This window comes from Anastrepha obliqua, chromosome 4 (assembly GCF_027943255.1).
Source record: "Anastrepha obliqua isolate idAnaObli1 chromosome 4, idAnaObli1_1.0, whole genome shotgun sequence".
Lineage (NCBI taxonomy): Eukaryota > Metazoa > Arthropoda > Insecta > Diptera > Tephritidae > Anastrepha > Anastrepha obliqua.
This window is the reverse complement of record NC_072895.1, coordinates 14114892-14134267: the sequence shown is the minus strand read 5'-3', so window position 1 is coordinate 14134267 and position 19376 is coordinate 14114892. Positions and strand designations below refer to the sequence as shown.

General features: G+C 39.8%; 2 protein-coding genes across 2 annotated transcripts in view; both read left to right on the top strand.

Moving 5' to 3' along the window:
• LOC129244961 (uncharacterized) overlaps window positions 1–9061 on the top strand; it is a 28868-nt gene extending 19807 nt beyond the window's left edge. The window contains exons 2-4 of the mRNA XM_054882890.1: window positions 6890–7654; window positions 7784–7948; window positions 8024–9061. Of these exons, the coding sequence (XP_054738865.1) occupies window positions 6890–7654; window positions 7784–7948; window positions 8024–8154 (1061 nt within the window). The 3' untranslated portion in view covers window positions 8155–9061. The remainder of the gene's footprint in view (window positions 1–6889; window positions 7655–7783; window positions 7949–8023) is intronic.
• A 5763-nt stretch (window positions 9062–14824) lies between these two features.
• Window positions 14825–18946, top strand: LOC129244981 (TBC1 domain family member 31). The gene is made up of 7 exons (XM_054882913.1): window positions 14825–15233; window positions 15293–15406; window positions 15466–15614; window positions 15678–17582; window positions 17655–17857; window positions 17931–18110; window positions 18177–18946. The coding sequence occupies exons 1-7, from the start codon at window positions 14899–14901 to the stop codon at window positions 18300–18302; spliced, it is 3012 nt and encodes a 1003-aa protein (XP_054738888.1). The 5' UTR covers window positions 14825–14898; the 3' UTR covers window positions 18303–18946.
• Window positions 18947–19376: the final 430 nt, after the last annotated feature.

Genomic DNA, 19376 nt, shown 5'->3' with positions numbered 1-19376 from the left:
GTCGTGTGGCACCCATACATCGAGCTTCTTTTTGAATCCAAGCTTCTTCAAATGGTTTATAACGGTTTGATGACTCCTGCTCAGCTCTTGGCCGATGTTACGGCTGCTACTACGCCGGTCTCTTTCGATCAATTCAGCGATTTTATCGCAATTTTCGACGACAGGCCTTCTGGACAGTGGCGCATCTTCGATCACCTCTGCACCAGAACGAAAACGTTGAAACCATCGTTGTGCGGTGGAAATGGAAACTGTATCGGGTCCATAAACTGCACAAATTTTATTGGCAGCATGAGATGCATTTTTGCCTTTATCGTAGTAGTACGGTAAAATATGCCGTATTTTCTCTCTATTTTGCTCCATGTTTGCGACGCTATAACTACCGAACGACTAAAAGCAAACAACAATTAATCAAACACGAGTTAACACGTGAAAAGAGCTTTCCAAAAAGCTCTAGCGTGAACCGATGCGACGAATACAACTAGAACTACGCACTTGCAATGACAAGCTTACGGAAATACCGCAAGACTTTTTGGCCAACCTATATAAAAGTAATTCTTGTTTTAGCCAGATCGGCTTAATATGAAAAAAGTCTTAAAATCACATCACAAAAATAAGTATGCATTCAATCAAAAACCGAATTCAAGAAAAATTTTTAAAATTATAATAAACTGTTAATATTTCGTTGGATAGCCTTTACTCTTTTTGACAGCTTTTAACCGCGATGACATAGAGTTTACCAGGTTCTGAGTCACAGAAGTTGGAATCTTTCCCCATTCCTCCATAAGTGCTTTCTTTGGGTCATCTTTGCCATTTATTTTATGTTTCCTTATTTGTCTGTCAAGATGTTCCCACAAATGTTCAATGACATTCAAATCTGGCGATTGAGGTAGTGTTTTTAATTGCTTTGGTGTGTTATACAGCAGCCATTCTCTCCCAACTAGAGCAGTATGCTTGGGGTCATTGTCCTGTTGGAAGACAAATAATCGCTCAAGCCCCAATTTTAATGCACTTTGCTTCAAATTATCCTTCAAAATGTTGAGATAAACAGTTTTGTCCATTATCCCTTCAATCACAACCAGATTTCCTAACCAGAAGCCGCCATACAACCCCACACCATTATTGAACCGCCACCATATTTAACTGTGCCGGTCATGTTTTGAGGATCGAGCTCTGAATTTACTTTTCTCCATACTTTATCTCGTCCGTCGGAACCAAAAATATTAAATTTACTCTCGTCAGAGAAAATAACGGTATTCCAAAAGTTTTGGTCTTTGGTATCGTGCAGTTTTACAAATTCAAGTCTTTTCTTTCTGTTAGTACTATTTACAAACGGCTTTTTACGGATGTTCCGATCATGGAAACCAGCAGTATACAAAACACGACGAATGGTTTGGGGGTTAGAAGTCTTGCCAGTTTCTTTTTCCATTTCAGCCTGTATTTTAGGGGCACTCGTTTTGGGGTTTTTCTGTACCTTTCGTACAATTATCCTGCGTTCATGCTCCGTGAAAATTTTCGGGCGACTAGTTCTTGGTTGGTTCTTGGTATTACCTTCTCTTTTAAATGTTTCAATAATTTTTTGTACCGTGGCGTTGCTTTTATTAACATCTTTTGCAATTTGGCGTTGGCTTTTATTATCTTTGTACAATTTTATTATTAAATCCTTCATATCTTGTGAAAGTTCTTTGCCTCGAGGAGCAATGACCAAAATTTTAGCTTGAATTCACTTTATAACTTTAAAAATAATTCGCGCTTACACAACGAAAAAAATTTGATGGTTTTTGTCGCAAATAAATCACATAAAGACTAACGAAATACACAAATCTGCGAACTGCATACATACTTTTGTTATATGATTTTTACCGTTTCCTACGTAATGACGCCAGACAAGATAACGGAACAATATGTCGGCATCGTGTCTTTTATATTCTTGTTAGGGATTCTGCATAGCAATTACATACATACATTGGATAAAAATATGTCGAATTATTTTGGAAATAAATTCACATATTCGGCCGTTAATCATGGTGCATACTTACTTTAGTGATACACTGTACATCTTTAGCAGCAAAAAATATTTCTGCAACTATGCCATCAGGTGCTGGCGCTTTATTGTATTTGATTGCTTTTGCAGCATCCATAAGTTCTTCTTATAATGGGACAGGTTCCGTTGTTTCATACTCGAGTTCTTCCCTCTCAGCACAGTGTGTTGCGAAGTGTGTGTCGGCTATTTTGCTTACCATTTTGATTTCCATATCAGCAGCAGGGGGTTTGGCCCCTAGCTTTTTCATAACGATTTTGCAGCCCAACCCCCATGGGTTATTGTTTAGATCGTTTCGTAGCTCTTCCCATTTGTCTTTTTTCTTTGGCTTATAGCTTTCCTCAATTCTTTTCTGCTCTTTTTGTATTCTTCGGATTCCGTTATCGTAATTTTAAATTCCATTTTACCTATACACACCAATATTAGTATTATGTATTGTCATTATTATTATTATTATGAAGGAGACCAGATCCCCCCCTCTAAGCTGACTGTACCACCAACTAATCAACTAAATTTAATTGTTATTTTTCATTTCATTTTTCCAAAGCCTTTTCCTTCCCTGTTGTGCATATAAAATAATTAAAATATTTGCACATTTAAAATTTCGACACATTTTTGTTTTGTTTACTTTGCCGCTGACACTCCTACGCATTATTTTATGCACTCTCCTATTTAAGTATTTATGTGCATACTTCCATACACACACGCACACATACGAGTATGTAGGTGGCATAATGACTCTGCGCGTTGGGTGGATTACTCAATACACCGCCTTTACCTATCGCATTGTCCGAGTAATTAATTTTTGTGACTGCAATTAATTTCAAAAAGAAAATAATATTTTGTGAGGCATTTGTCACATTTATTCCCCTTCAATTAATTATCGAATTGTTGGAATATAAAGGGGAATAAGAACTGTACATCGCTTTATTTGAATTTGTACGGCAGTTGCTGATAAGAGAGTAAAATCTGGTTCTATTGTATTCTAAAAATAGTTTTATAATTTATGTGTGCATGGGGAAACTTTTCGCGATAAGGATTGAAGCGAAATCGGCTGTTAGCCTCAAATAAAACTCATTGTTTGCATAAACATTGTGAAAAAATCCATGTAAATGTACATCTACACACATGCGTATGTATGTATGTACGAGTATGCATGGTTGTAGGAGTATGAACTTTATATCGTCATTGTATTAACGTTTTAACATAATTATACGCATTCTTGCGAGGTGGGGCTGAAAAGAAATCGACCTAGCATAGAAAACACATTAACTGTTTTTCAGTTTTCGTCAATTTTTTCTTTTGCTTAAAGCTAATTGATGAAAATGTGGTTGAAAATGTTTCTGGTACCTACTAATGTGCTTTCGGGAGGCTTTTTATAAAGACGAATGGCACAACAAATTTGTAGTTTTGCTAAAACGAATGTTGAGACGAAATGTCGGTGTTAACCATGAAATGTTGTGCACCTAAAAATGAAACACAGATGGTAGATTATGTTTGAAAGCGAGCCACTAGGACGTCCACGTGAGATAATCACCAAATTTATAAATGGATGTCGATAAAATCACAGAAATAAACGAAGTTGACCGGCTTGTTAGTAGTCGTAGCATCACCCCGGAGCTAAAGATCGGCCATAAAAAAGGTTGAAACCATTTGCGCTAAGATTTTACGCAAAAATAATGAATTTATTTTTCCCCAAACTAATATATTTACACTTACCAGAAAAAGTATCCATGACGCCACCAAGACTTCGGAAAGAACAGGGGATTGAGGTGGCAGTTGAGAAACTCAGCGCTGCCTTAGTTGAATGTTTTGCGTCAGCCTGCCCAATTCGACCTCGCCTTTATCGGACTCCCGTTCCGTGGTGGAATCGAGAGCTCCAAACATTGAGGCGTGAGTCGAGAAAACTTCTAAACCGGGCCCTCAAGACTAATCTTGCTGAGGACTGGGAGAGATACCGTCATGTGAAGGGGATTCTTGTAGGGAATTCTGCGGCGGTATTGAATCTCTGAGTGATACGGCGAAATTCGTTAGGATCCTGAAAAGTGATCCAACCGCAAAGCTGGGGTCACTTAGGAAATCGGATGGCTCCTTCACGGAGAAGCAAAGTGAGGCATTCAGTTTGCTGATGGACTCTCACTTTCCAGGCAATTAGATAAGCATTGGCCGGCAACAGTCCTTAACGAAAGAGGCTGCTGTCAGAGCTGCTACACCTTCTCGGCGTGACTGGTATGTTGCTACATCTGTGGTGAATGAAACCGCCATTCCATTTGCCATCGAATCTTTTGGCGGCTACAAGTCCCCCGGACTAGATGGCATTCATCTTGCCATGCCGAAGGAAGGCATAAAGATAAAATGGGTGACTGCAGCCCTGAAGAAAATCTTCACTGCGTGTCTGGCACTGCCTCCACGCTCGTGGAGGATGGTGAGGGTCGCTTTCATACCTATTTTGGGAGAGATTACTACATCAGCCCCCAAAGCTTTAGACCTATCAGCATGACCTCTTTCATGCTGAAAAGTCTCGAATGGCTAGTGGAGTTGCATATGCGTCAGAGGTCGCGGATTCGCTCCATTTCAGTATGCCTATCAAAGCGGGAAATCCTGCGAGTTGACACTGCAAAACCTTGTTGCTAGAATAGCCATCGACAGGAGGGATTACGCTATGGGCATCTTTTTGGATATAGAGGAGGCTTTTGATAATGCCACTTTCGACAGTATGTGCAGCTCTCCCAGTAGACTTGGCGTAGACCGGGTGCTGGTGAATTCTATTCGTTCAATGCTAGCCCAAAGAATCGTCACGATACGGGCGGAGGAGGATCTGCTGGTGTCGTCCGTGATTAATAGAGGATGCCCCCCACGGTGGTGTTCTGTCTCCATTGCTCTGGTGCACGGTGATCGATCATCTACTCACCACTTTAAATTATTCTGGAGTCTGTACACCAGCAAATGCGGACGACGTTGCCTATTTGTTAACGGGCCCTTCGCTTATGGACATCTGTAGAAAAGTGCAGAAAACTCTGGATATGATTGACACTTGGTGCTGCGCGAATGGGCTATCGGCAAACCCCACAAAAACTGGTATTGTCCTCGCTTGATGGACTCGTTCTGCCTAAGCTAAAAGGAGTCACAATCCAGCTATCTAAAGAAATCAAATATCTTGGAGTAATCCTCGATAGTAAACTTCTTTGGAAGTCACACGTTGAAACAAAAACATCCAAAGCACTGACAGCTTTCCCGGCAGCGCAAAGGTGTCTTTGGGAAAACGTGGGGGCTTTGTCCTAGCAAGGTCCTATGGATCTACACGGCTATGGTAAGACCTATTATGACTTATGCATCAGTGATCTGGATGAGTAGACTCTCTCTCGTGGGAGTCAGGAGGACTTTATAGAGACTACAACGCACTGTGGCCATCTGTTGCACCGGAGCTTTTCCGACTACTTCATACCCGGCATTAGATGCTCTGATTGGTCTACCACCACTACCACTTGATGCTTTCATCCAAGGAGAGGCCTTGAAAGCCATATGCAGGCTCAAACACAATGGGAACTGGTACGGCCCCTGTCCGGCACTGGAAAACAGAGAAGGCATGGGCTTCGATCCAACGATTCTCTCCATGCCCCTTGACTCCATGCCATCAAGAGTCGTACTGGAAAAGAGATACAGTGTAGTGCTTCCAGAGCCTCAGTTAAGTCCAAACTCTGAAAATGAACCCGGCAAACACTGTTTTCGCATTTTCATGGATGACTCCAGGACCGAGCACGGCTCCGGCTCTGGGGTCTACGTGGAATCCAGCAGGACAAAACTGCACTTTGTTCTTGGAATGCATGCATCTGTCTTTCAAGCGAAGGTGTGTGCTGTTCAAGAAGCGATTAACTTTATTGTGGAAAACAGGTGGAGAGGCAAATCTATAGTATGTGTCTGCATCGACAGCCAAGCTGCGCTCACGGCCTTAGACAGCCCCCCAACCACTTCAAGGGTAGTCGAGTCCTGTAAATCCAGGCTGAACTATGTCGGTATATATAATATCCTGATGCTAACATGGATCCTGGGACACGTGGGTATCGCGAGTAACGAGATGTGTGATTCCTTAGCCAGAATGGGCTCTGACGCCAACTTCCTTGGCCCGGAACCCGTTCTGCCACTCGCTTCTGCAGCCATCAAACCCAAGGTTAGCAAAGGGTTACTCTAACCCACAAGCGAGCTTGGCAGGCTGAGAGAGGCTGCAGATGGACAAAACTGATGTTACCTGTCATGTCGAACCGACTGTTGCAGTTTCTCCTGTCACTAAGCATAGGGGACTGTAGGCGGCTGGTTGGACTGATGACGGTTCACTTTCTATGGGCAAGGCACGTGGAAAAGGTAGGCATCTCAGAAAGTGCACTCTGCCCAGCTTGTGAAGAGGAGGATGAAATGGCGGTCCACTTTCTGTGCGTCTGCCCGCCCTTCTCTCGAATCAGGCTGGAAGTTTTGGCACTGATGGGCTAGGAAGCGACCACCTTGGCTCCTTGGTACCACAAGATCTACTCAGATTTCTTCGGAGATTGGGTAGATTTAAAGAAAATTAAAAGGGAATCCGAGAGTAGTACAATGGATTTAATGTTGTCTGAGTCCTGTACTTGCTAGTTGTCTCGACAAAAATAAATAAGCAGGCATACCTAATTTTTTGCTCGATTTAAAATAATATTCCCGCTCCATAAAATGGACTCAACACCACAAAAAAGTCGAACCAAATCATTCCATAAAGCTCTCCATATTTAATAATTTCAATTGCAACTTTTTCATTGGCTGCTTTATGTTTTCTACTTTGTTAATTACTAATACTTTCTCTTTTCACTGAAATCTTGTTCGCAGTGGCAGCCAAATGGCCACCTGACACACAGTCGCGCTTCTATCCGCAACATTGGCCTCGCCATTACTTTGACGACTTTGCATTTGATTCACGTAGTTTTGGAAATGAAAAATCTATCGACGGAAACGGAAATGCTTTATTTGGCAAAGCAATCGCTGACGAAATAGCGTTGCCCGATTTGTTACAAGCAAACGATGTTGAAGTTCCTGCCGATGAAAGGCGTCAGCGGCAAATGCAATGGCTGGGTAGTTGGTTATTTGGACACAGACAAAAGCAAACGAAACAACAACCATATTTACAAGGACAACTACTACAACCGGCACAATCACAAAACCAACAACAGCAATCAAATCTAAACGGTTTGCGTAACCATGACGCAGATATCGTCATCTACAAGAAATCACCTGAAATTGTGCCGGGTGACGAAGCGAAGCTCGCGCTTGAAACTGAGGCAAGTGAGAATGACGTCGCCGATGCAAAAACGGCAGAGGAGAATGCAGAGAAGCAGGATATGCCGCTAGATACAGTATCGGATTATGATTACAAAAGTGATATGGATTCAGCTAGCGAACGTTTCAACCCCCAGCAGACGCCACCTTCCAAACGCGACCCTTACGCGCGCCGCAATCGTAGTTTTGACTACGCTTACATACCCTACACAGCGTACCAGCACGATCGGGAACTTAGTGAAGCAAAAAAATTGGCTTTCAAGCGTAATAAGACCGGCAATAGCGATCAACGCAATTTCCTACCCTCAATCAGTGCTGGTGAGTGAGTGTACAAGCAGAGCGTTGAAAGAGCTTTACGCATGCGCGCAGTTAACGCAACAGCTAATACGAGTTACTCGAGTACGTCTTGAATTGCGTCAAAATTTCTTTGTTCACTTTTCATTTCAGGCGCCATGACACACCTGGGCAACTTCTTTACGGATCTTTCAAAGAATGTGCACTACAATGAGAAATCACAACCGTTAGGCCATGAGGACGCGAAACTACTTGAAGGGCAACATCCCCTACGACAGCTGCACGAGAAGATAGCTGGTGAACATGAGGCAAATGCAGGTTGGTAGACTGAACAAATTGAGTTAGGTGACGTTTCAATTAAATTACGTCTTCCATTTTGCACTCCACATTTAGAATTTTTGCACGCAATACGCACATATCGGCCTTCTCAAAAGATACGCTCGTTGGTGGCGATGAATCCGCGTGGCTATCATGGCGCACAATTCATTGATCCCAATTACATGTGGGTTGGTTTGGGTAAATAGCAGTACGCGTGGCGGCGTTGTGGTAGCTGGCATTGTGCCGTAGATCCACCCAGTTGGCATCGAGGAAGAGAATGAGGTTCTCAAATGCCCTGCTCTCCTTCTCACTCCTCATCCTCAACCACACCCCACCACATCGCGTTTTAAATGTTACAACGAAACTCAGTGGATGCGAGCAAAGAGCGTATAAAGATGAGGTGTAGTTTCCGGCTCGAGCCGGTAATCAAATTCAGCTAGGAAATTTCAACACACAAAAACTAATTGGCTATAAATTTATTCTAAGACCGATTTCATATAGCGCAAATTTGTTTGCAAATACTGTCTTGTGTTTTTGTGTTGTTCATGACTTGTACACAGGGCAACGCCTACAGCAGAGAGGAATTGCGGAATGCCGAAATTATAAACGGAGCAGGAAAACACAACGCGCGCACGAGCAACTCGGCGCTCCTCAACTTTGCTCGTCGCACTTTCCTCAATATGTTACGAGTTGAAGCACTCAAGCAGCGCAAGTTGCCCTGTATGAAGGCGGTCTAATTAGTCCGCATTGGTTTTTAAGTGGTGAAATTTACTAGCCGTGTTTTACAGCTTCTTGCCTTTGTGCGTTTTTTGTTGCAAGGATGTATGTAAATTAGAATGAAAAAATATGTTTGTGATTATGATTTGTTTATGGTATGTATTTTGGTATCAATTTTTTTATAGGAGTTTTTTTTTTAATATAAATGTAATATCCACGGTATCTAGTCAACTGATGTGTGTATGCTCCTGCCCCCCATCTAACATTTAGCTCTCATTAAATATGTTCTTGTAATGTGTGTTTTATTCATAAGCAACCGTTATCCTAATAATATACAACCACATATATATAAATATATTTATTAGCTGTAAATGGCAAAAAATATAAAACAACAAAACTGTTATTTTTGAAGTGTAAAAATGCAATGCAAATAAATGCGTTTAACATTCTAAAAAAATGTCACATTTATATACCTACAAGCGATGATGTAGGAAGTGCAGCAATTGAAACCGGAGAAGTCGAAAACAATATTTAAACGAAAATGTTTATAAAAATGAATTCATAAGGTTACAATTGAACGTAAAAGGTAAGTTTTATAAAAAAAATAGTATTAAGTAGGACCAGTAGTGCGCTTCACTAACTTTTAACGATTCGACAATCGTTATTTTTGTCTACAGGGTCCGGCACTCGAAGTGTAACCAAATTCAGAACGCTCGCGCGGGCATCAGCTATCTGTTAATTGGCTTAATGACAGTCCAGAGTATTGTTTACAAGCGCACGGAAGCATTTTGCTGGGAGTTAACGCGAAAAAGGAAATTCAATAATGGATTTCAAACGTAATTGGGTGATTGCATTATATGTGGGTGAAAAATCACAACCAACGATTGTTCGTGAGCTCGAGCACCTTAAAGTAAATACAGTTTTTGTTTATCGCACCATTACCCGTGACAATGATTCTGGTAGCATCGCGAAACCTCATGGAGGTGGTCATCAAAAGACTGCAACGTCACGTGAAATGGCTCAAAAAGTGATGAAGCGAGTTGAGCGAAATCCCCGACGAAGTGCCAATGTAATGGCGAAAAAACTGAAAATATCTGACTGTAGGCGGATTAAAGGGTGCTTCAAGACGGGTTTAAAAATTTAATTAAACAAAAAAAAATTGTGTAATTTACTATTGAATTTTAAAAATTTTGGAAAACTATGTAGTTTTAAAAGTTTTTTGTAATATTTTTGAAATTTAAGAATTTGCGAAAAACTTTGAATTTTTCAAATTTTCAAATACTTTTGAATATTAAAAAGTATCCAAAAACGTTTCCTAATATTTTTTTTTTGTTTTCGTAATTATAAGATTTTTTAAAAAATATTTTTCATTTAAGAATTTTTCAAAAGCTTTTAATTAAAAAAAAACTTTATTTTTCTGATCAGTGTCAGGTTTAAAAATTTAATTTAAAAAAAACATTTAAATAGGTAAAAAATTGGGAAAATTATCTAGTTTTAAAAAACATCCTGTTTGCATTTTTCAAATTTTCAAATTCTTTTGAGTTTTAAAAAGTATCGAAAAACGTTTCATGTGTACTTTTTTTAATTATAAGATTTTAAAAAATACTTTTCCATTTAAAAATTTTTAAAAAGCTTTTAATTTAAAACAAATTTTCAATATTTTTACTGATCAATGTTCTGTTCCTCAAATTGGTTTTCAACAAGACGAGGAACCATAATGCAATATGGAAATACTGCTGTAACTTAATCCTGGTGAGAACGCTCGCTGGGTTGGGTGTTGAGAAAATTTGTGAAAGCTATATAAAGCTAGTGAAAGCTTTTTAAAGCTTATGAAAGCTTCTTCCATATATAACAAAAATTTGTAAAGTAAGTAATCGTGAGACAAAAAAATAGCCAAACTCAACTTACTCTTCTTTTTTTTGGTGGTGCGATAACCGCTTACTGAAAGATGATCTCAAAGTCAAGCCTTACAAGATCCAAAAGGCGCATGATCTCACACCAAAGTAGCAACAAGTGAAACTTGAGAGAGCGAAGGAGTTGCTTAGCTTGACCGAAAGCGGACGGACAATTTCCGAACATAGTGTTTTCTGACGTGAAAAATTTTCAAATTGAGTTATTCGTAGACTCCCAAAACGATAGGGTTTTTTTGACCGACCGTTCATACGAGAATTTGAGTCATCGATTGGCCACCAGGAGACAGCATTCGCCACAGGTAATGGTTTGGGCCGCTGTAACCGCAGATGAGCGCTCTCCAATCGTTTTCATCGAGCCTAGCGTCAAGATAACTGCGATATATTATCGGGAAAGTATCCTGTAGGTTGCTTTGGAGGCGTGGGCAGACATACGTTTCGGTGGAAGACCATGGAGGTTTCAACAGAACTCGACACCATCTCACAAAGCTCGAGTGAACCAAGAATGACTAAAAAACAACATTCTGAACTTCATAACGTCCACACAAATGGCAAATTTACCAGACGCGAATCCGATGGATTATTCTCTTTGGACCATTTTGGAGAGCAAGGTCCGAACTAAAAGATTCACCAGTCTCAAGGCGCTGAATAAAGCCATTGTCTGCGAGTGGGTTAAAATATCTGCAAATCACATTCGGGCAACTTGCGATTGGTTTTCAGAACCTTCTCAAGGCCATAGTCAAGGCAAAAGGTGGTCATATCGAGCAAAAGTAAATTGGTTCTTAATTTTGTAATATTTTCACACATTTTTTTACTTTGAATTGAATAAAAGCAATTTTCCAAACTAAATTTATGGCCTTTTTAATCAGTTTCACTTCGAGTGCTGGACCCTGTAACCTGGACCAAACTACGGACGAGTACAACAGTTTGAGAGTAGAGGAATCAGAAAACGAAGAACTATTTCGTCGATTAAAGGCTAACATTGCGAATGATTCAGAAAGTATTTAGTCTATGTGAATGGTGAAGTTGAGCTTGGAGTCAAAATAAACACCCACGTCTGAGATGTAGTAGGATGTTCGAACAATATTCAAATCTTTCGCATGCGAAGTGTAGTGGATTACCTTGAGGGAAACCAGATGAAGCAACAAAATAATAAGACGATACATTATCAAGTCGAACGGTACAGTGCCTATTCATAAGATAGGAAATTAACCACTTAAGAAATTGGGAGTGAAAGCCGAAACCCTCAAGTTTAGAGATACCCTATCAATAGCCTTAGAAAACTCTGTATAGATTGCATACATTTGGAAACCCCTTTGCAAGGTATCCAAACAATCTTCCGTAAAGGCCGCTAAATTCGTTAGCCTAGATCTGTCCGGAACAAACCTATGTTGATTGGGATATAACAAATGTTTCACGGCAAAGTATATTTTGTCTTTGACTACACTTATATACTCAAATCTTTTAGAAACTATAGTTAGCTTGGAAATCGGACTATAATTTTCAATAGTATTTTTATTGCTGCTTTTAAGAATAGGCATAATAAAAGTTAATTTTCAGTCTTCAAGGAAGTCTACAGCTGCGATCATCTGTTCCATTACGCTCTTTTCTCTAACATAATTGCATCAAAAAGTCTAAAAAAATAGTTTGATTTAGATATTTCTTAATAAAAAACCCTAGCATAGCTAGGTTAGGTTAGGTTAGGTTAAATGGCTGCCCTGGCTAAGGGCTCACTTGGACAAATATTAAAATATTCGTCCGTTGTGGTGCCATACATGGGAGAGGAGAAAGGAGAAGGGAAGGAAGGAGCCTTGGGATTAGAGACGATGATGACCATACATTTTACGACGACGCCGATGGTGGCTGATTTGCGTTCGTAGTTAGCCGTAACAAGCTACTGATGAACTTCATCAGATATTTAAAACCGCTATATCCCAGGCGTAGCGAAAAAGTGAGAGCCCAAATGTCTAAGTCTTTGGCAGATGAGAGCAGGGCAGCTGAGAAGAAGGTGATGAGATGATTCCACCTCGTCCTCCAGACAGTTTCTGCAGAACGAGTCCGAAATCAGGAAAGCGAATCGAGACTCATGGCGGAGATTCTGCGAAAGCGTGGAAGGCTGTCATGAGTCCGCGAGATTCAGACGTATTCTCTCGAGGAATTCCACACCTACGGGGTACCTGAAAGAAAGCTCGGGGTGCTGGACCATGAGCAGCGAGGAGTCACTTAGGTTACTTCTTGACGCCCATTTTCCGACAAATCCGGACTCGCTTAATATCGGCTGGGATAGGATGCATAGCACTCCACGCACCCACCACCGCTGGCTGAACCAGCGACGTCTGGCTAGGGCGATTGACTCTTTTAAACCCCTTAAGTCACCTGGGCCCGATGGCATTATACCGGCTCAACTGCAGAAATCTGCTGAGGTATCATGTCATTGGCTTCTTCCTATCTACGCGAGCTGCATAGATAGGGGCTACATACCCAGATCTTAGAGGACTGTGAGAGTAACTTTCATACCCAAGGCAGGTAAGATTTCACATGTATCCCCTAAGGATTTCAGACCAATCAGTCTCTCCTCGTTCCTGCTTAAAACTCTGGAGAGGCTGATTGATTTGCACATAAGGAGTGAAATTCCTCGGGGGCGTTTATCGTACGCTCAACATGCTTACTGTAAAGGCAAATCGGTAGAGTCTGCTTTGCATACAATTATTAAGGACATCGAGGTGTCCCTCCATCAGAAGGAGTTCACTGTAGGTGCTTTCCTCGACATTGAGGGGGCTTTTAATAATGTCCTCCCGGGGTCGCTAGGTAAACTAGGAGTCGGAACCGAACTCATAAGTCTTATCCACACTATCATAGCTAAGAAATCGATTAATTTTTAATTAATTATTTTTTATTGTAAATTTTCCAAGTCAAAGATATTATTTTGCATTTTTTATCAAAATTTTTATTTAATGTTGCCATAAACTTCTAATTTGGCATAGCAGCCCCACCAAGCAAAAAGAACAAGTACTCACACCATCTCACACTTAGGAGGCTGTCAAAAAAATAGAACCAACAACAATGTTTTGCACGTTTGATTGCCACGACAAAGTATTGGAAAAGTGGAAAACAAAAAATTAATTCGCCTGATTTTATTCTGTGCTGACAGTCACATGGACACGGCGAAAGAAAAAAAAACAAATCAGCTGATTTACCAGCACATCCTTTAATAGATTCGCCTTGTGTGATTCCAAATCTCGTTATTTCGCATTTTATTTGCTTTATTTTTGCTTTAATTTAACACGGTAGCTCAAGTGAAATTTTTTTTTAACTTTTGTGATATTTCTGTCAACAATTTAATCAGCTGTTCGTAAAACTTGCAAATTGTTACCGATAATTGTTGCATGTACTTTTTTGATATTTTTCTTTTTGAGAGAATTCTCGGACATTAAGTTACTGGATAATTTCTATGTGAACAATAGGTCTGTCATATATCATACCCTATCGAATATCATTTCTTTTATAATACTTTCACACATAAGTACATAGATGATCTACTTTTTCGTGCTTAACTCCCAATCCGTAATTAAAAGACGAGATTTCCAATACAAAATTTCTCTAGCAAAATCTGAGATTGTAAAATATACATAGATAATAACCATACTTTTTTCAATACAACCCTGTGTTTTCTGTGTTATCGATAATTATTTTTACGCGTGTAAGGAAAAACGTCAATGTAAAAACTAAATAAAATGGATGCCGGCAAAGAAAACAGGTTTGTAAACGTAATTCTAGTACAATTTTTGTTAGGTATTTTTAACTATGCATTCATATAACAGAAAAAAGCGTGTGTCCATTAACACTTTTTCTTCTTATTACTTATTATAAAATGTAATATCGAATTTCGCATGCGTATTGTTGCCTCAGTAGACGTCGTTTACGGGCTGTCTGCCAATTGTCTATTACTAGCAGGAAAATTTTCAAAGAAATCAATTATTGCTTATCTTTGCCTTTTCTTTACTTCGTTAATAATAATTAAACAAATCAAAACCCCTAAATATTCTACCAAAGCAATTTCTATGTAGAAAAACCTTTCAAGTATTGACAGCTGATTATCAATTCTGCAGGTAATCTGCCATTTGTGAACGGGTAGCTGAATTTTGTGGATTTATTGCTAATTACTGCATATGTGAACGTACTTTTACACTTTTGGTGTGCAATCAGCTGATCATTTTGCCGGTTATATTTTTAAATTTCTCTCGTGATATGGCAGCACCTTTTCCGTAGCAAGGAAAAATGGTAAGAGCTGAATTCAAAAGTTGACCGCGCATTCGTTTCAAAATGGCCAATCCTGCAAGAAGTGAAGTTAATGAATTAACAAATGAACAAAATAACTTAAATGATGTTGCACTGCCAAACAATTTTGAGATATCAAATGAATCGGTGCATAAAAATAATAGTGATGATAAAAGTGCCAATACCACAAAGGCTGAAGAGAACAAAATTCAAGATGCAGGTACAAACAATGGGCCAACTGCTAAAACAACAACAACAACAGCTGTGGCAACTGAACCTGCGACTAAATATGATGAAGCCAGCTGTCCAGAGAACGTTCAGCTGAGTGTGGGCAAGACCATGCGCGAATACCCGTTCAAATACAAGAAAACCAATAATGGGTGAGTTCCTCGTGCCAAATACAAGAAAATGGAATACTTATAATTTCATGGCTTTACAGCAATATATTGACTGTTTATCATACGGTGAAAGAAGGAAATACATGGAACACCATACCTATAACTGCATGTAGCTTCGGTGAGCATTGCACACTCATGGTTGCTATCGATGAGCGGTAGGTACAACTGCTGTGCATAAACATTGTGTTGTAATTTTAGTCTTTCCTTGTTACAGTGGAAATATTTTCGGTTTTGACATGTTACACAAACGCTACTGGCAGATAACTGCAGTTATAGCAAAAGCTTGTGTGATAACGCCTTGGTTGGAATTTAATGCATATCTCGTAGGCACAAAATTGGGCCAATTGTTCCTCCTTGACTTAGGTAATTGAATTAAGGCATTTCTTTTATAAATTATAAATATAAATACAATTCTATTTCTTGCAGATAAATCCGTTGTGAAAAAGGCGCTACCTTTGGCCAAGGTGCCAATTAAAGCCATATCATTTCTGGGGCACCCTCTACAAAATCACCGTCTAGTGCTCGTGCAAGCCGGTCACGAAGCAGTACTTGTTAATTTAAAAAAATTCACCGTATTACATAAATTAAAATTCGATGATGTGAAAGCTAAATTGAAATTTGCCTGTTATTTGCCACGCACAGAGCAAATTTTCACTTTGCTAAACAACAACTGCATTAATGTGTGGTCAAAAGTCACATTAAAGTCGTTGCGTATCTTTAATCCTATAAAAATGCGCGATCGTAAACTACACATGAAAGGTGCTGCAGCTTTAACATCAGATATTGCTATTTGCGATGATTACGAAACTATAGGCAATGTTTATCCGGACTCGCAAAAAGTAGATGATTCTAATGGTTTAGTTATAGGCTTTTGTTACCATTCCGGAAACGGTTTAATATGCCTTTCTACACTAGACAAATATTTATTGATAATCAACATGTACACTTTTGAGTTGCAACACATTTGCCGCTTGCGCGATACTGTTATAGGCGAATGTGTCTTTCTGCCACATGCCAAGGACATACTCATATGTGGCGTGACGAACGATTTTGGGCAGGTGGTGATTATAGATTGTCGCAAAAAGGATAGTAAATTAAGAATACAGACGGGACAGGCAGAGCATCTCACAGTATCCAATGATGGCAAACTATTAACGATAATTAATCGCAACGGAGTGGTTAACATTTGGTCTGTTGCTAAAATTTACGAATCGCTTAAATCGCAAGAAGAATGCGTGCAGCTGCTACAGGTTGCTTTCAAGCAGAATTGCCCAATACCAATTGGCCCAACGGAAAATGCGAAAGCCGCACGTGCAGCAGAAAGGAGATGCATCGATAAAGATGTTAGGAAATTGCTCTCCCGCGACCGACTGTTGAACATACTGCACGAATATCGTTGGTTCCCGCTGAAATATCGCACGCTAATATGGTGCGCACTGCTGCAATTGCCTTATAATCGGCGCGCATTTCACAACCTCTTAAAATTGGGCATACCGCCAATGGTGAAACAGCGTGCGCAACACCTAAAGATGCGCAATGAAACACTGAAGCGTGCACTGGTGCGCGTATGGTCCTGCTTGGCGCGTTGGTGTCCGGTTTTTGCGCATAGCAAATTTTTGCCCGAACTAATATTTCCATTCGTTAAGTTACTGCCACGCAACGCGCTTGTCGTTTTCGAGATTTGTGCCACGCTTATAATGAATCATTTTCAATTGTGTTTCGAATTTCATCCCTTGGAGCCCAACAATTATTTGGGGTTGTGTGAGAATATTTTGCAGCACTACGCGCCTGAACTGTGCACATTTTACGCAAGCATGCACGTGGGACCGGAACACTACGCATGGCCGCTACTATATACATGCTTCTCCGAGGTATTTCTCGAAAAGCAATGGCTCTATTTGTGGGACAACATATTGGGAGCAGCTTCGTATTTTCCCATTTTCATTGCTGTGTCATTCAATATGCTAATGTGCGAGGAAACTATGTACTTGACGGACAAGCCAACGATCGTAGACTGCTTTCGCGGACCATGCACATTGGACGCATGCATGGTAGTGAAAAATGCGTGTGTGTTGATGGCCAAATGCCCGCCAACCTTGCATCCCAAGCGCTACATGAAAGAGTTTGTGGGCTTGCCAAGGAATGTGTATCCGAAATTCTTGAATTATCCGCGTGAATGGCTGGCCAAACACGAGGAAGATATAGAAGCGGTACAAAAGGAGCAACGCACCATTGATGCGCGCATACGACAATTGGAATTGGAAGAAATCAAACTGATGCAGCGACTAGAGAGTGGCTTGCGCAATGAGGAGCATGCGAATCAAATGAAAAGTGAGTGCTGATTTGGGCGTGAACTGTAATTTTTATGCATAATTTATAAACATTTTTATTATTTCATTCCAGAAATGGAAAAGCTGTACCAGGACTCACTCAAACGCGAGGAGGAACGTTTAGCTTGTCAACGCAAAGTGTTGATGCTCTACCAAAAGGAAGTGCGCAATCGCAAAGCTGAAGTAGCGGCTCAAATGCAGGAGTCGGAGCAACGTCAGCAAGCGCTAAAAATGGAAAAAGATCTGGAACTGCTAATGCAGAGTATAGAATGTGAAGTGAGTGTATTTTTTTTTGTTCGTATAAAATATTTATAAGCATACAAATATGCTGCTTTACCTTCATATTTAGCGTACACGCAACGATGCTGAGTTGCTTATCGCCGAGGAGGAGATACGCAATCAAGATATAGAATTATATCTGCAAAAGTGTTTAAAAGCGCCACGGCACTCTTCACTGCGCCTTAAATATCACGACGATATGCTGAGATTATGCGAGGAGCGTCGCTTACTTAAGCAGCAACTGCATGAGGTGATATGATTATAGAAAAAAATCGAGAATCGAGAAACTAACTTTTTAGCAACTTTTTGTTTTAAGATATCAAACTTGGAAAAACCAGCACTGAATGCGCCCAGCTCAGCCGACAAGTCCAAGCTAGACACTATAGAGGAGAAAATCGAAGAAATACAGCGGGAATTCAATGAAATACTCAATAGTAAATGACAGGCATTAGTGCACGCGCACAAATTTCGACATGATCTCATCAAGTGGTGTATAGTATAGCGTAAAAAAAGATTCTTTACATTTAGTTATAAGCTTTATGATGCCAGATATTGCTATACGAGTTAAGTTTGGTAAGCGTTAATGGAAATGCTGAGAATGAAATGAACTTTTCAACGACGAGCACGTTTTTCTGTACTTGAGTACAGATCAGACACATGCGCCTAATAGAACACGGCAGTCGGTTCTACCGTAACCAAGCACTATCACTTCAGCAGCATTCGCCGTATATGTATAGTGAATGTTTATGCCGCTACAACAACAACAACACGGCTAATAATTACTGCGAGTATTGAGCCTACAATACCCAACCAATATTGAGCCTACCTGCCTTATATTTGAAGAAGAACCTTTGCTTCAGTTCCTGCCGAAATAGTGTATTGATAGAAAAAATATTTGTAGCACTAGAGTATCACCGATATGACAAATATGATGCCGAAAATGCAAAATGGGCATTATTTTACATTTGTATACCTGCCAACGTATACTCTAATCTGAGCAAAGGCATTAGCATAGCATAGGAAATTATACAGGGTTTGATTGAAAAGTAATGAGCCTTATTTTTTTTATTAAGGGGGGAGCCTGGTTTATAAGGTAAAAAAAAAACAATTTTTTTTTCGTTTTAAGCGATTCCTAATATATTTCAGAATATTCACACGAAGTTACAGAGCCTAATTCTCCATATTTCCGTAGATACAAAGCCAAAGGTAGGCGTGCGTTAGGTAGTTACGCTGTGACTGGACAGCTATAGTACAAACTTTATCTTCTTTTCTCGACTTTTCATTTTATAATTTATGGCGTACATGAATGAAAAAAAAAACTAATGAACCTTTTGAAATGAATCATAGCTTGTTCCCTTCAGTATTAAATTATCTTCTATTTGAACGAACAAAATAGATAAAAAAAAATTTTCAAGATTTTTATACCAAGTTGAAGTGAATTTTTTTTTATAGAAAGGCATTTTTTTCTTTAAAACCTCCAAAAAGTTGAAATTTTGGAACTTCTCTCAGTTTTCTT

Bases quoted from the DNA above. Each gene is read 5' to 3' on its own strand.
- LOC129244981 (XM_054882913.1), top strand. From the start codon at position 14,899: ATGGCCAATCCTGCAAGAAGTGAAGTTAATGAATTAACAAATGAACAA. The intron at 15,407-15,465 runs GTAGGTACAACT...TCCTTGTTACAG, and splicing joins ATGGTTGCTATCGATGAGCG to TGGAAATATTTTCGGTTTTG. The intron at 15,615-15,677 runs GTAATTGAATTA...TATTTCTTGCAG, and splicing joins ATTGTTCCTCCTTGACTTAG to ATAAATCCGTTGTGAAAAAG.